Below are 16,430 nucleotides of genomic sequence, written 5' to 3'. Positions count from 1 at the left end.
TTCAAATGCAAATACACCTCATAGAGGCAATGGTGGTGGACACAGGATCCAGAGAGCAACTGCAAGCCCAAACACCGAGCCAATCAGAAGCCTAATTTTTTAATGCTAGAAATGTATTTTCCACAAACAGTTAAAAAGAAAATCTATCATGTGTACCTGAAAAGGAAAAGTAACAATGTATGTTACCATGAGCATCATAACCTAAAGTCAAATCTCAAACGTTACTTTCTTCTCACAAAGGGTGTGTTGTAGGTTGGAGTCTTCAAATGACTATTCATGTTCTAATCAGCTATCTTTCTTTCTTCTTTATCCTAGAACCTGCTGGCCATTTCATGCCCGGACTCCTAATGCTAGCTACAAATTGCATTGTACGGGGTACCACTGCCAATTTGCCAAATGTCTTTCATCAAACACAACACATAAAAAAAATCTCAGAGGAAAGTCAAGATCCATTTACTTGTCAGGCGACAAATGTGAACGCATTGGGAGGCAGTAAGGGCTCTAAGCTCAAGGGTTTGATTCATAATCACTCAGCTGCTAAAACATTCTGCACAGATGCAAGCAGACAGCACATCTGTCACTGTGAAGGATTTTGACACATGTTGATCACAGGGCAAAGATAAGGAATGATGACGCTGCTCAGAGAGGTTGGAGGAAAGTCTGTCCCCGCCGAACACAGTCATTACCCTGTTCCAGCCAGTATTAGCATGCTCACTTTATTTATTAAAAATCAATTCAGAAATAGTTTATGATACTATTTTATCTGCATTTACTCCTTCTAATTGTTCCTTGTGGAAAATCATTTTGATAGTCTATCCACCATGGAATAAATTATCTGAGTGAAAAATAACCTCTAGTTTACAATCTGACTCGTGACAACAAGCAAGGGGAAGGGTCGCAATGTTCTCATGCATTGTGAGGGCAGAGAAGTAGGTGAATGGCTGGTGGTTATAAATATTTTATTTATGTACATTTAATTTTTGGGTAATGTCTCATTATCGTGTAATTTTAAAGAATTTGAATGTCCATCTTGCTCCCACTCAGACGCCTGAAGCAATGTGTCTTGAAGAAACATGCTTTCACTTTTATAGAAAGCAGCCTCCTCATGACTGTTATTGGTCTCAGCTTTCATCTCTAGCACACACAAACTACAAGTACTTCGAGTTATTTGGGAGTGATTGGCCATTGGGACATGTGCCTTGCTTTAGGAGCTGTAATACTAGATCCTTTCGAAGGAAGGTCAGTGAGATTACTTCACCTCTAACAGTTTCAACGTGGCAAAAGCATCAACAAATGAGAAGACATAGCATGGACTCAATAGCTACATGATGGCATCCTCAAAGACTGAGAAAAGAGCATCCATTGCCCAAGAACCTCTCTTAAAAGCCACACACACAGCTTTGACTTCTGCTGTCAAATAAAAAGAGGATAAAATTGGGATGGAGAAGGGAAAAACAAGACTATGGAAGTATAAGCATTAAACAAACACATAAACATATGTATACACAGGCACACACTCATGCTCACACATACTCATATACACATATACATACACATGTACATGTGTGCACGCACATACACATATGCATACATACACACACATACTCATACACATATATATATACACATATACAAACACACGCACATGTGTGCATGCACGTGTGTGTGCGCGCACACGCATATACACACATGCGCACACACATGCACAAGCATGCACACACACACACACACACACACACACACACACACACACGCTGCTTAGCTAGACACCGCTGAAGAGACAGGAGAGTTTTCATTCCATTCTCCCTTTCCTATTCCTGGTATTTGCTCTTATGCCACTCTCGATTAAAATGACTAAGTGGCCCCTGTTTGAACAGATAGAAGTGATTTAGATACCATCCAGCTGAATAGTTTAGCAATTCTGTGATCAGTGCTGATCTAGCCCTTACCGACTGATACTGGATTATGTAATCCATGGGCCAAAGCCTCAGCTTTCCATCTGTTTTGACTCATGTGATGTTCCCCCAGAAGAAACATATCTTACGCAAAGATAATACATTTTGATACTTGTTTTAAAGTCTGACCTGGTATTTTAAAAAGTTGAGATAAAATAGGATGAATAGAATAGGAAATGGCTAGATGTAAATTATATTATTTAATTATAAAATATAGTAAGAATTGCAATACAATGAATAAAAATTGAGGGAAATTAAAGCAAAGAAATTACCCATTGTATATTTTAGCATTATAATGCCAAATGACCCATTAATATCTTAGACTAATCTAAAATCAGCAAATGGCAGATTTTTTCCAATGTAGTAGTAATTTTTATTTGCATATATATAATAGTTGTTGATAGTATCTGCAGCCAGATGTCTGGAAAAGGAAGTTATTTCTCTCCCTTCTAGTCCCCAAGAGGCTATTAACTTTATACTGACGCAAACTGTTTAGAGGCAGTGCCCTAGCTCCTTCCCCCAAAAGCAGCTATGCCTCTCGTCAAATAGAGTTAATAATGAAAAAACAAATTCTTCAGGCAAGATATCACCACCATGGATCTAAGCACTTATCTTAGCATTTATTATTGGAGGGCCGATAGTTGAGGACCTGAGAAAGTTTCTCATCGAAACTATTCGGTGACAACCTGATTATGTGAAAGGCTGTCTGTCCAGGCGCACCATGAGTTATGTGGACTAATGATGCCCAATTAGATTACACATGACTTTATCATAGAATAGCTAACTATTCATAAACAACAGGCTGGGAAAGTTTGTGGAGTCAGAAGTGTTCTATATTTGCTCACTTGATAATCTTGAGAAACTCGGAGCCATGGTCATTTGGGGGAGAATACTCATATTTTATGTTTATCTCACTTCATAGATCAAGTTCAACAGTCATGGCTACAAAATCACTGAGAGCTATTTACCACCAAGAATTGCAAGCCCGTGTCTTCAGAATGTATGGCAAGTATCTACTTCATCTCGCCAGTGTGAATCACAGCCTTGGAAATTCCTAGGTGGAAAGGCGTATTTCCAGACAGGAGAGCAGTAACACAGGATGCTACAAAGGAGACCTGGCCTGGACTTTGAATTGGTTTTGCCAGTGGACGCAGTGGTCAGCCCTAAGTGTTGGGATCAACATCATAAGCTTCAAGAGGTTACAAAGGTGGCAAATGCCAAAGTCACACTGTACCTTAGGAAAGATAAGAGAACTGAAGCATGGAGCTCAGAACAGTCCTCTACTGGAAGGACAGGGGAGGAATCCTGAAAACGCAGGCCAGTAAATTCCGAGAAAAAAAAATAACGCACTGGTTGTACGACTTGGCATAATTAGACTAGTGGCTTCCACGTTTTCTCACCGGCCTCCTTTCCCTCTATCACGCTTTCCCCTCCCTGGCAATACACATTTTTATGCTTTCTGAATACGTGTACTTAATTATTAAGCACGCAACAACAGTGAGAAAATTTCTCAATTCATCACATATTCCACAGCAGAGAAAATGGAGGAGACCCTGCTTTAAAAAAATAATAATAATTAACATAAATCAGATAAAGGAAATAAATAAAGGCTAACAGAGTCTATCTAACTGAGTTTTCATGGAAAGAAGTGTGACTGCGGGACACCAAACTTCCCCAAGATTGTTGGTATCCCTGTGAAATAAGCCATTGAGCTGAGTGATGTAAACACAGGAAGACTTAAAGGGAAAGCTGGGGTCTATGTTACTCCCATCCGCCAAGTTCTATTTGGGGGTAAAATATAAAATGAGGATTTTTCCCTCCATGTATATCTTTCTGTATAAATCAATCAATCAATTAATCAATGAATAAATAATAACCTACACCTAGCATCATGAACAGAAACCAGATATACTTATACATTCATACAAAAGTTACAGAAATGAGACCTAATTCTGAAAGACCATTCAGTATTTAGGTACAATAGTTTAACGTTAACCTGTTTCCAACTGGTAGGAACCATTCCTGCCTTGGGATAGGAGAGTGTGAATTCCAATGTCAGCCCTGAATATTAGTTCAAGTTTTACCTTACATGGGGCTTTATCAAAAAATCTGTAATACGTTGTCCCCAAATAATAATGGGTTCTACTTAATGATTCATTTCAAAGCTTCCCATATAAAATCTATATAAGAACACTTTTACCAAGGCATAATTACGTGGAATTATGGAATTAGTGCGATTTAACTAATAAAATCATTCCATGAGTAATTTTTAACATGTTATATTCCCTGTTATATTGAGAACATTGTGCTGTTGGATGAGCAGGGGAAATGTGTGCTCCAGGCTTCTCACTGAAAGGAAAGCTCTGGATTCTTATCTACTCCGCATACAGATTAACCTTTTTTTCCAATGCTACATTACTTTAGTTAAAAATGTAAGGAACTTACCCATGTTCTCTGGTCAGGTAGTGGGAACTGGTAGCAAAATTGAAACAGAAACAGAAAATTACTTCTGTGTTGGATCTTTACTGTAATCTATCCTTTGAGAAATGAGCATTTATGCTAATCTGATAATGTTTACTTATCATGTAATTCTATCTTGAGTTCTAGAAATGAAAATTAAATCTATGTATAATATTGCTGAGTTTCCTCTATTTCCTAAGACTAATCATAGACCCAAGTTTGATTAGAAACCAGAATGTCCACCACTCTAAGAAAGCTACCTACTGTGTGCTATAGAATTCATAACACAGAGCATCCTTTTCTTCTTATTCATTGTAAGAGTTCCCTGTCATAACCCAGTCTGCTGCATCTTTATCATATCATTAATACAGAAAATGTGGCATTTACTAAAATTGGAATAATTACATAACAAAAGAAAATGTTGTTGGGAATTCTGTGCTTGACAGAGTGGTACTTGGAACACAAAAGTATGGAGGAAGGAATGAAAATGTTATAGTTACAGTGACTTAGATGCTTTTCCAAAAAGCCGCAGTTTTTGCCCTTGAGAAGTTGGGAGATAAAGGACTTGTTTCCGTAAAGGTAGTGGCAAGTATGAAATGTGACAATGGGAAAGACGTGTTGGAAGCAATATAGCATGTGAATGGCAAAGGGCATGTGGTGTCCCCACAACCACGCATAAATGATAGCATTGCATACGTTTAACTTATTCTCAGCTCCTCAGAATGTAGTAAAACACACTCAGGCGATGTAAGTAAGCGAATAAGAGAGAAAACTTAAGTGATGGGGTCTTTGATATAGATTAGAAAGGTCAAATCTGAGAAAATAAAAAGTGACAAAAAGCAAAAATAATATTAAGAGGTCAGGAAAACCCAACCATGGATAACGGCCACCTTTACAAGGGTCTATCTCCAAATGATTTGTACTCCAGTTCAATCAGCTGTAATGTGAGTGTGAAACGCCCTGACTAGGGGTCAAATAAGTGGACAGTCTGGGTGGTCATTCAGTGATGTACCCTCTCCGTTGCACATCTTATTTATTGTGATCACTCTTTCTTTCTCAAAATTCAAATTTAAACTAAAGCACCATGGGTAATTTTCAACATTGTATCCAGGGAGAGACTTTACAGTGCTCAGAACTCCCTTTGGTCAAGTCACTTATTCACAGGTGAAGATAAAGGAAGGCTGTGTAGTCCTTCTAATGGCCTCCTAGCACAAACTGCTCCCTTCAGCACAGAATGAGGAGACTTGGGCTCTACGGATTTATCTCTTAATCTGGACATGTGTGAGCATGTATCTTCTTAATACTTGGACATCATTTAAAACATTGTACTTCTCTAAGAAGCAAGAGAGCCTAACAATCTTTCAGCAAAATCTTATGATTACCTATTGTCTTGCTCATTTATTTTTGTCTAGAGATTAAGTATAGGGAGGGATTGTGTTTTGAATAATGCAAAACTAGGCTTCTCCATGGCGTGCCACTACTCAAACCTGGTGTATGCATTCATACTTTTCTAAAGCAGTTAAGAATTGATATCGTCTTTGTTGTGTGATAATTCAAAAAACAGTGGGTGTCCTCGACTGCTAACTGTGATTCAAGATATTTTAAATGGGAAGTAAAGAACCAAATGGTCTTAGCCAAGCATGTATTTAGCAGTCCTTTGTGTTGGCTCATGACATAGTAAGGTCATGCCAAGGACACAACGACCATCTTTCCAAATATCCCTGGGTACATGGGGCGGCCATGTTTGAAAAGTCATGACTTAGAAAGTAAGATCAGGGCAAAAGAAGAATCATTCACTACAATGACTTTATGATCTCAATGTCCATTCAGAAGAGTCTCCATTAGGTCCTTTCAGAGACCACACAGAGAGCCAAGTATATCCTCTCTGTAAATCTTGTAATCCAGTCACCCTGAAAGGACAAGGGGTCTCATACATAAAGGGTTGAAAAATCTTCCTCAAACCAAAGCACTTTTGCTAATTGCAAGTAGCAATAACACCTTGTGCCTCGGTTATTCATCATCCCAAACCCTTGGCTTTGATTAGTTGTGGCTAGAATAGAACTGTTCGAGTACAAAAACCAAACTAATCCTCTTGGGACCTGAAGAGTTCCCTAAAAGAAATTGATCCCTCCAAAGACCGCAAACTTGAATGAGAGCCGAGCTTCTCTTGTGTGTACTGCAGGAATTTGCCTCCTAAGTATTACTTACTAAAACTTCTAGATCCCCACAATAGTTTAAAAATAGCTTGGGAATTAAGCACCCTGAATATCTAGCTCCTTTTTTCCTCCCAAGTCCTCTGTAGCAGCCCACTGTCCACCACATCCAACATTGGCATTACACAGAGACCTATTCCAGAAGGTAAGAACGAAGTATACTCCTGTGTTCCCACAGGTACGCCTGAGTGAGACTGTGGGAGGAGGCATCACTGTGCTCTGAGCTCTGGGCATATCCCTTATCTGTTTTGTTCTTTATTACCTTTGAGAATATTAAAATATAACACACTCCTTCATATTATCTTACTAAGTATCTGAGCATTCCGTATTTTTAACACAGCCCTATACACATGTAATTATTGGTAAATGAACTTACCCATTTTATCAAGTGGCATATTTACCTAGGCTAGTAATAGTTTTCAGATGGCATGGGCATGCTAAAATCAACTCTTCCCGAGAGTTTTTGTAGAGAAGAAAACCAACACTCATATAGACCAAATTGCTCAAACACACTAAACCAGTTTCATTTTTAATTCATCCTATCGTGACCTATACTGCTCAGCTTTGAAGTGTTTAATTGCTAGATTTGTTATATTATTAAAATATGCAAGCAATTTGATCACTACTGTTAAAAGCATATAATAATAATATAGTGTCACGTATGCTTTATTTACAATTAGAAGAGAAAGTATCAGAGGGTTGCATTTTTACTACAAATTCTTATCCCATGAACCCTTGCAAGTGTCATCTAGGTCAGTATAAATATCAGACATTCATGGCTAAACATTTACCACCTCAGTACTTGGGTCTTTTCCATGTAGGGTTAGGTAGACAGCACTAGTCCTTATTCTTGCTAAATAAAAGTCCATGGCTGGAATGTTTCAGAAAGTTTTGATAACTAAGCATATATTTTTTCAATTTGGATTAGAGTGAGAATTTAAAGCAAAAAAAAAATAGCTATTTATAACTAAAACAGATGTTTGTACCTTTGCTCTCACACTCTCGTTTGGTATTAAAGAAGACAATTGAAAAAGTGAGGACCGGACAGCAGGTAAGATTCCTAGCCCAGGAAAAACTAATGAATCTACTACAGAGATTGAGGAGATTTTCACAAGTTTAATTAGAGAGCTATTGTTTGTGGTTTGGACACACTACAACAGAACAAATTTATTTACTAAATGCTCAAGCATTTTCATAAAATCTTCTGTATCATTAAAGATCAGAGCTTGTATCATTTAAACACAAAACAAAACAAAATGAAATGTGATTTAAAAAACAAAACAAAACAGATTCCAGACATCATGGTTGCACTTTCAACACAATTCCCTAGCTGTGGGTTGATATGTAAACCACTTTGGGGAAACAGAATTAAATGGGTGGCAGTGTAGAGAGGAAGCATATGAGACAGAGCTGTTCAGCCTGCCCCTTTGCAAGGAGAAACTGTATGTATTTTGATAAATGGGCCTGGCCCCATTCAGTAAATAGCGCTGTGTATTGTGGTGAATTCTTGTGCAATTACAGACCTTCACTGGAATGCCCAGTGGTGTCGAGATAAATTCCTTCACCCTCTATGGTAACAACTTGTCAGGTAGACTCATTTCCTGTTTTTATCTAAGCACTAAAAGGACAAGAGTGACCTTCAAGAGGCTGGGACACGATGCAGTATGATCCATATCTTTGTGTCAGGAAACTTTAAACACAAAAGATAACTTCAATATTTATTTCCTCAACTGAGTTCTGCTCACTCCGATGTGCACTTTAGCTCAATAAATAGTTGATGCACATAATAATTTAACACCCAAACTATGTTATTTTTACACATATACCGAAAGCTTTTTCTTTCAAAAGCCTGGGTTTTAGTCCCGCTAGAATTTCCTGTGTTCTTCCACAGCAGCGTCATAGGAAATCCTAGTGTTCTTAAAGTTTCTTTCATTCCATTGCACCTGCTTTTCGGGATCAACAAGTTAGTTTACAAGCTTGAAATCTCAAATCCAAAATACTTACTTGTGGGTGAAATAAGAACCCCGGAGAAGGTCTCAAGTATTTTTCTTTCAGAGCTTCAAGTGGGTCGGTGAGCTTTCTTTTCTCTACTCTGAAAGGTTAAAATTAGATTGGGGAGGTGAATCAGTCTTGCTTGTCAATCACAGCACAGTCCCTGTCATTCATCACAGCAAAGCCAATGGAAGCTTCCTTTGGGACTGGTAAGAAGACCTCCGCTGGGGAAGGATATGTCAGGCACTTCTGTGTGTTTAAGGGGAGAAAGACCCTTTACAACAGAAAAACCCTACTCAGTGACTCCAGTGGCAAAGGAGTTTGAAACCTGCAGAGTTGCTGAGTTACGAGCCTCTCTACAACTTTAGGACTTTTCTGTTTCAGATGCGGCAAGAATATCTGAAGGATTTGAGATGGTTGGGGAAAAGTAGGGCAATTTAATTTAAGCCATTTTCTACCAAAAATTACATCTCCAAATATCCACTCTGGTTCTCTTAAATTTGCCTATTGGGAAAGAGTAAACCTCCAAGTTAGCTACTGATATTCAAGATATGCTCAGTTATATACATATATACACAGCATATGTGTGAGAATAGCATATGAATAGACAAATTTTTCACCTCTCTGTCCTGCAAGGTTTAGAGAAAAGGATGAAGCTTAAACATGGTCCACATCCTACCTGCAGTTAGGTACATAGGAAGTGAAGTAAGACGGACTAATTTTCACCAGCCATTGGCAATTATCTTTTAAAAACTTTTTGGTAAGTACACTTTTGAACTGTATCTGTAAGCCAGACATAGTGCACACTCGGGAAACGGAAGAAGGGGCTGGGAGCTAATGTTCATCTTTGGCTACATGGTGAGTTTGAGGCCCATTCTGGGCTACTTGTGTAAAGACCAAAACAAAACAAAATGCTATTGAAACAGAATAGCTATGAGTTCAAAAAACTTTATTTCTACTATGTTTTACATGTATTATTGTACTTATTAAACTAGGCATTAAGAGGTCAATTCCTGGGTAAAATATCTGGAGGCTGCAAAACTGAGCTTCATTCCAGACTAGCAGTAATTAGGGTTCAGAGCTTTTCATAAGAACTTTATCTTTTATAAAATGAAGGTTTGGAGTCTTGGAATTGAAGACAGCAAACAGGGCTGAGGATGGTCACAGATGATGACACGACAGAAGCCTTTGCAGTGCTGAAATAAGAATTTGGGAACACGAGGGCATCTTAGAGTATTTGTCCTCAGATATGATCTTGTTACAGAGCCTCCAGCCAGCCTCAAACTTAGGACACCCCTGCCTCAGTCTCCTGAAAATGTGTTACCATGTCCTTGTATTGTGTTCTCTTTCTCTTGTTGAAATGGGAATAGCCTTTTCCTACCCTAGCAAGCTCTCCAAACACTCTGTAGATAACATGGGTAGAAGGCATTGACTGATAAGGCCTCTCAGTTCTAGCACTGAGGACATCCATAAATATTACCGAATGAAAGAATCTCACCATATCTCTTCATTCACAAATATTGGGTACAATATGAAAATAATCCTATCTTAAATAAGTTCAATAAAAAGTCCACATGTTCCACAAAGTCTTGATAATATTCAAAATTTATAAATTAAAAATTCTCATAAATATGTAAAAGGTGTAATAAATATAATGGTTAAAGAAAATTAATATTCAAAAGCCAAATAATTTTTAATGGTGCTTGTTATAGTATGCTGCCAAAACATATCTTATTAAACATAAATGCTTTACCTCTAGAATTCATATATTGAAGGAAGCTGGATCATGATGATATTGAATAGAAACGTATTTTAAGCAACTTACTCGTTCTATATACAAAGCCATTTTGGGATTAATTAATTTCACTTACTCTGGATTCTAAGAGGTCTCTTTAGAAAGAGAATATGAGTAGCATATTCTTAGACACATCAGTGGGTTGCCACAGAGGAGACTCGGGCTGCTCTAGGTCTCGTGTTATTCTAAACAAGCAGTCCATTTTCATGCCCATGCACATCTGTGCTAATCCTTTGGGAGCTCCATTCTTCTGCCACTTGACAGTTTGCTTTAAAGATGACTTTCTCATATTTTCCACTCCCCAAAAATGTTTAAAAATAAGTTTATTGTCAAAATAAAAAAAAAGAATTTCTGTGGTCCTATTCCAAAGCCTCAATTTCAGAGAAATCCAAAAATAAGTCCACACTTAACCTCTCAACTTCTGAATAAAACTTGATTTCTCAAGATTAAGCCTCATCCACTGCTGATAACCACAACAATAACAACAACAAGTGATTTGGAAGAGGAAATACTGACAAAGTGTACAATCTTGGTTTCATACATATGTTTTTTTTTTTCCCAGCATCCTCTCTCATCATCCTTACCTATAAATGGGGTCCATGAAGAAGGGCGTAGGTCTCGCATGCTGCAGGGAGCCATCTGAAGTCGGTCTTGTTTCCATATTGCTTCCTTTCTTTTCCCCAAATACATGGTTTTTTCGAGGTTCAGTCAACTTTGTCCCACCTGCTCTACTCCTACTGCCCATACTTAGATCCAGGGGTTGGTCTTGGCTTGTGGCAGGTGTTGCTGGAAGCTTCGAGGGGACTGAAGACAAGGGTTTCTCATCCTTTTGCTTAGTGGTGAGGTCAAAAGGGGACTCAGAGCTTCCCTTCTGCAGTTTCTTTACTTCACTTGGTGATTGGGGTTCCATTTTCAAAGGTAACGACCTCAAGTCTCTATCAGGAAATGGGTACATTGATTGAGAGAATGCTGGAAAAAATGGGAGGGGAAACATGGAAGGGTAAGGTAACGCTCCGACTTTTTTGTCTTGCAGCCCCACCAGTCCTGTGGAACCAAAGTATTTTTCAGCAATAGACGCAATAGCCTTTATAGAATCATTCACAGCTCCTGACACCGCGGTTTGCTCCTCTACAGATGCTGAGAAAACGGAATGATTGCTGTATTCTTTCTTATTATTTATTGACGCCAGATTCTGCAGAGGGCTTACTTTGTCTTTGAACATTTTACCATTTTCTTTACATTTCTCTTTATCACTTTCAAGGTCACTTTCCAGATCAGAGCCCGAGGTTGTCTCCAGGTCACTGCCACTTGGTGTACTGACATCATCAAGGTCACTACTCTCTGACTGGTCACTGATTTTCTCAAGGGGCCTCTCTTCAGAGGACCTCTCGGGCAGCAGTTCCTCTGGCTTATTGTCCCCTACAGGTGGGTGTTTAGACAGTGCCTTCAAAATATCCTGTGTAGCTGGCAGTATCTGAGGATGTGTCAAGAGGGGACTTTGACATCTGTTTGACTGTTCAGTACTTGACAGTCCTTTAACAGGAGGACTAGCAGGTATCAGAGGAGGCCTGTGGTACAAGCCTGAAGGAAACAGACCAGGAAAGCTAAAGGAAAATCCAGGAGCTGTTGGAAAGGTAAGACCAGCAGGATGCCTATTGGTGCCAAAATAGTCAGCCAGGCCCGGGTTGGCATGACTCATATTAACCATGGACGTTTTATCCATAGCTGGGGTTCCAGGAAGTGAAATGCCTTGGCCAAAAAATCCACCTGCCGCAAAATGGTTCTTGCCCTCACAAAACCTCCTGTGTTTATTTAAGGAAGACGTAGTGCTGAACATTTGTCCACAGTCTTTGCACTTGATTTGGGTTCTGCAATCAGCATGCATGCGCTTATGACGACAAAGGTTTGAAAACTGAGTATAGGATTTATGGCAGACCTCACCTGCGTGCAAACAACAAGAAAGAGTCTCAGGCTTTATGACAATTGCTTCTCAAGTCAGCAAGTATCTATCACAAGTGCTTTACCCAGAATGGTTACAATTAGGAAGCCAGGAATAGGAGCTGGGAGTCCAGACTGGATGCTCTGAACATAAAATACCTTCCATTTTACTAGATTCCAAAGCAAAGCATTTCATTGACAAATGTCTGCAAAGCAGCACAAATACTTCACACAGAGAACGCAAATGGTTTCCATCCCCAATGCACAATATTTTGCATAATATTTGTGTGCTTAAATATTTATGGGGAAGTCACAGTCCGGAATGCATTGTGTCTTCCACCTGATTCCTAACACTAGTAGGATCTGAAAAATCAAAGACAGATTAAGCACAAAAACTTTAGAGCACTTCAAGCAGCCTGCCTTGGAGGCATCAGGACAGCAGACAGCCTTCCCCTCATCCACACACTTCGCCTTTATCATCTCTCTGTGTGGGAAAGGCTGTGCCCCCCCCCCCTCATCCACACACTTCGCCTTTATCATCTCTCTGTGTGGGAAAGGCTGTGCCCCCCCCCACACTTCATTAGGACTGTATCGTGTACTCCCATCGTTCACACATCAAAGCCACACAACAATGCGCATTGTGTATTGGGAGACCTTTTTAACAATCATTTTCATGATTCGAGAAAGACTGACATAATTTACAATGGCTCTATTTTAAGCCTGCAAAGGAAACTCAATTGAATGTAGCCCATCCTGCATTGCTGGTTCCCATGAACTATGAGCACGTCCTCTGACTTCCCCTCACACCAGTGGTTGCGCTAGCCTTCCTGCACATGAAACCCCCATCCTTGGGAAACATGCTCACTTGTGGCTGTATCTTCCTCGGTTATCTCAGGGCTTGACTTCTGCCTGTTATGGCCAAGTATGGGAAGCCGAGGGGAGGGCCGTGAAAACGCTGATCCTGAAGAACCCAGCAGCCGGTGTGGTCCTATACTAGCCCCCTTCACCATGAATTTGTCAATAAAGTAGCATGTCCCCTCTCGCAGATGTGCCAATATTTCTAAGTATATTTTAAGGCCGAACTTTGTAACCCTCCAGCCTTTCAAGTAAGACTTTGTTCAATTTGAGTCTTTCAGGATTATAATATCAAATTGCTAAGCATCATAGCTTTAAAAAAAAACAAAAATCTTTGCTGTCGATGAATTACTTTATGTGTGAGCTTAATTTAATGCCTCCCTGCAATTTTTATATATGTGGAAATACGATATACTTGGCTGGTAATTGTTGAAACAAATTGATTTCAAGAAAATAAACACAAAATTTGACAGACGCTGCTTTCAAGTGATAGCTGACCGTGGGTGCAGCATGGCCGAGTCCAACACATGACTTGAAGCAATGATGATTTTTAGAACAGTTCATGCCATGGGGATTTTATAGAACGCAGTCAAGCAAAACTCACTGGCGCTCCGTTCCCCACCCCCCCCAACAGGAAGTGCTAAGCGATTGTGTTCCTGTTTTCTGCTGATGGAGACTAAACAGGACTGCTGCACATCGCTAATCAGGACAGAGCCTTGGCCACACTGCAGAGACTCTCACAGGATTTAGTAGGAAAAGAAGATGGGGTGATCGCTTCTCAGATTCCTCCCAGAGTACACTGGCCAGTCTGTTCTAAGAGCATTTCAATAGGCTCAATCAACACACGTACTATTTATACTACCTAATACATTAAATAAAATCACCTGGGGAGCAGACTTCCACATAATTGTATGATTGTGATTCAGTTATGGATAATTCCAAGAAAGTATAGATATGTTATTTTATAGAATGCAGTCAAGCAAAATTTATATATATATATATATATGTGTGTGTGTGTGTGTGTGTGTGTGTGTGTGGTGTTATATAAGTTTTATAAATATATATACTTATATATAATTGGAATTGTAAAAATACACTTTTAAAATCATTAATAATCTATCCTTTGGGCACTAAGGTACTATAAGAAAATGTCTTAATGGGTTAATTAACCAACTGTAAAGACAGGAGTTGCAATGTTTTATAAATAAAATGTTGCTAGGTCATCTTCTTTTCTACAGCAGGATGACTTTAAGAAAATCCACAGTGTCTATGTTGGAATCACATTAGATGTAGTTGGATTTGTCTGTCTGGAACATTTTTACAGGGTGAGCAGAGTCTGTGTCGATCTCTTAACATAGAATCTGGGTGTTTCCTTAGTCAGGAGCTTTGTTTTTCACCCCCTGAAGACTTGGATGGAGACATCAATAACCAGACTCCAGGTCAATGGTTCAACTCATGTTCAAGTCTACATGCAACTGCAATTTTCTCAGCAACAAGGACTTAGCCTCCAGTTAACATTGCATCTTTCTCCTTCTTAAACAAATGAAGAGGTATTTTGAATATATTCTGTCTATTAGAGCATGTGGTTTCTATTTAGGAAGGCTGGCGATTGCTGTGCAGGCGATGAGTAATTGCCTTAGCGCTAGGGACCCTGTGCTCACTGTAATAAGAGACAGTTGTCATAAACACACTACTGGGGGCAGATCATGGTGTGTGGCCTTCGAGGAGGAACCAGATAGCAGTCATAGGTGAACCTCCACCCTTTCAGCCTCATGGAAACTCCTATGTTTAAACCCTTTGTTCTGAAATTGCCTGGCTATTATTTGTAATTACTCCACAGTTCACTGTCAGATTTGATATTTGAAGAAAGTCATCTGCTATTTAAATTTACCAATAATTGCTGAGAATGTATTCAAGGGAAGTACTGGATGCAGCCTGAATAAGAAAGGACAGTCTCTGAAACTGGAAAGCGGAACAGTTGACTTTAGCATGGTTCAGAGCACGGACCAACATGCTGAACAGCAGAGTTTATGCTTTCTGACTTTAGTCTTCAAAAAGAGATAAAGTACGAAATAGGTGATAAGAGTTCCTTGTGATTTATTCTGCTCTTCTCACCAAAACATAAAATTTACTACATTTATTTCTAATGAGTCTGAAATAAATGAACTAATATAGTATGCTCATACACTTCCAAGAGAGCTTGTAGGAATTACGGTCTAGACAATGAATACTTTCTCTCTCTCTCTCTCTCTCTCTCTCTCTCTCTCTCTCTCTCTCTCTCTCTCTCTCTCCCTCTCTCTCTCTCTCAAACCTCTAATTCCTATTGTCTACATAATTTCCCATGTTCTAGCAGTGATTCCCCAGGGAGTTCAGGGCACCCTTTGTTTATCTGCTGGTTGTCTTCGCTCCGCCCAGGGAACAGAACAGCTAAGCAAAACAGGACTCTCTTGTGCACTGGAAAAGGAAAGACGAGAACTTTTGGCACTTGGAAGCACAAAAGAAGGCTGTATCAAGGCAAAGAACAGGACGGTTAGTCTCTGGCAGCTCCACGTTGGCACTGAGAATTAGGTGTTTTGCCAATCGATTCTGTACTAGAGCCACATCTACCTGTTCCAAACCATCAGTGCTTGTCAAAATAAATAAATAAACAAACAAACCAAAGGGGGAATAAAACTGGTCCTCATGCAGTTCCCAAAGCAGAAAGCCACAGATGCTGCCAGGTGCTGGTAATGATTCAAGGCATCCCACCCATCTGGATCCAGAATCAGTTTAGAAGTTGGTAGCACAGCTCGCTTCTTCCCTGTATTTACACACCTACCAGGGCAAAGGAACAAAGAGCCCCAGAGCTGTTGACTAGATCAACCGAGAACAAAAGGTTTACCTTCTGAATCATTGGAAAGATTGCCGCATAACCAAGAAACAGACCCACAAGGATGAGCAAAAGAAAATGAGCCAAGTTCTCTGTTCTTGAAGTGTGCTACTTAAGTGCTCAGTCCAGGAGTGTGCCAAGTAGGTGGGCAGAGGGATGTCCCTGAAAGCGTGCACCTTGTATATCTGCTTGAGGGCAGTGCTTGGGGGAGAGAACCTGTCCAGCACTAAAGAGAAAAGACTCTGCTTTTTCAGGTGGCCCAGAACTACCAGTCTGCAATGGAAGCAGAAGGAAGAGGAGGAGTGAAGGGCATTTTATCCCCTCCACACATACAATCCCTCATCTACCCCTCT

The 16,430-nt window shown here is 39.7% G+C and overlaps 1 protein-coding gene across 4 annotated transcripts in view; it reads right to left on the bottom strand.

The window, feature by feature from the left end:
* Nucleotides 1–16,430, bottom strand: part of Mecom (MDS1 and EVI1 complex locus) — a 273,629-nt gene that overhangs the window by 18,074 nt on the left and 239,125 nt on the right. For 2 of the 4 annotated variants that reach the window (XM_013347554.2, XM_013347551.2), the window contains exons 7-9: nucleotides 11,000–12,356; nucleotides 8,633–8,720; nucleotides 4,401–4,427 (exon numbers count right to left, since the gene is read on the bottom strand). In XM_013347554.2, coding sequence (XP_013203008.2) covers nucleotides 4,401–4,427; nucleotides 8,633–8,720; nucleotides 11,000–12,356 — 1,472 coding nt within the window. The remainder of the gene's footprint in view (nucleotides 1–4,400; nucleotides 4,428–8,632; nucleotides 8,721–10,999; nucleotides 12,357–16,430) is intronic. The other 2 variants (XM_013347560.2, XM_026782918.1) reach the window with 2 other exon arrangements.

The sequence above is a fragment of the Microtus ochrogaster genome, chromosome 1 (assembly GCF_000317375.1).
Source record: "Microtus ochrogaster isolate Prairie Vole_2 chromosome 1, MicOch1.0, whole genome shotgun sequence".
NCBI lineage: Eukaryota > Metazoa > Chordata > Mammalia > Rodentia > Cricetidae > Microtus > Microtus ochrogaster.
Note: the sequence above shows the minus strand (reverse complement) of the source record. Positions and strands in the feature narration are given on the sequence as shown.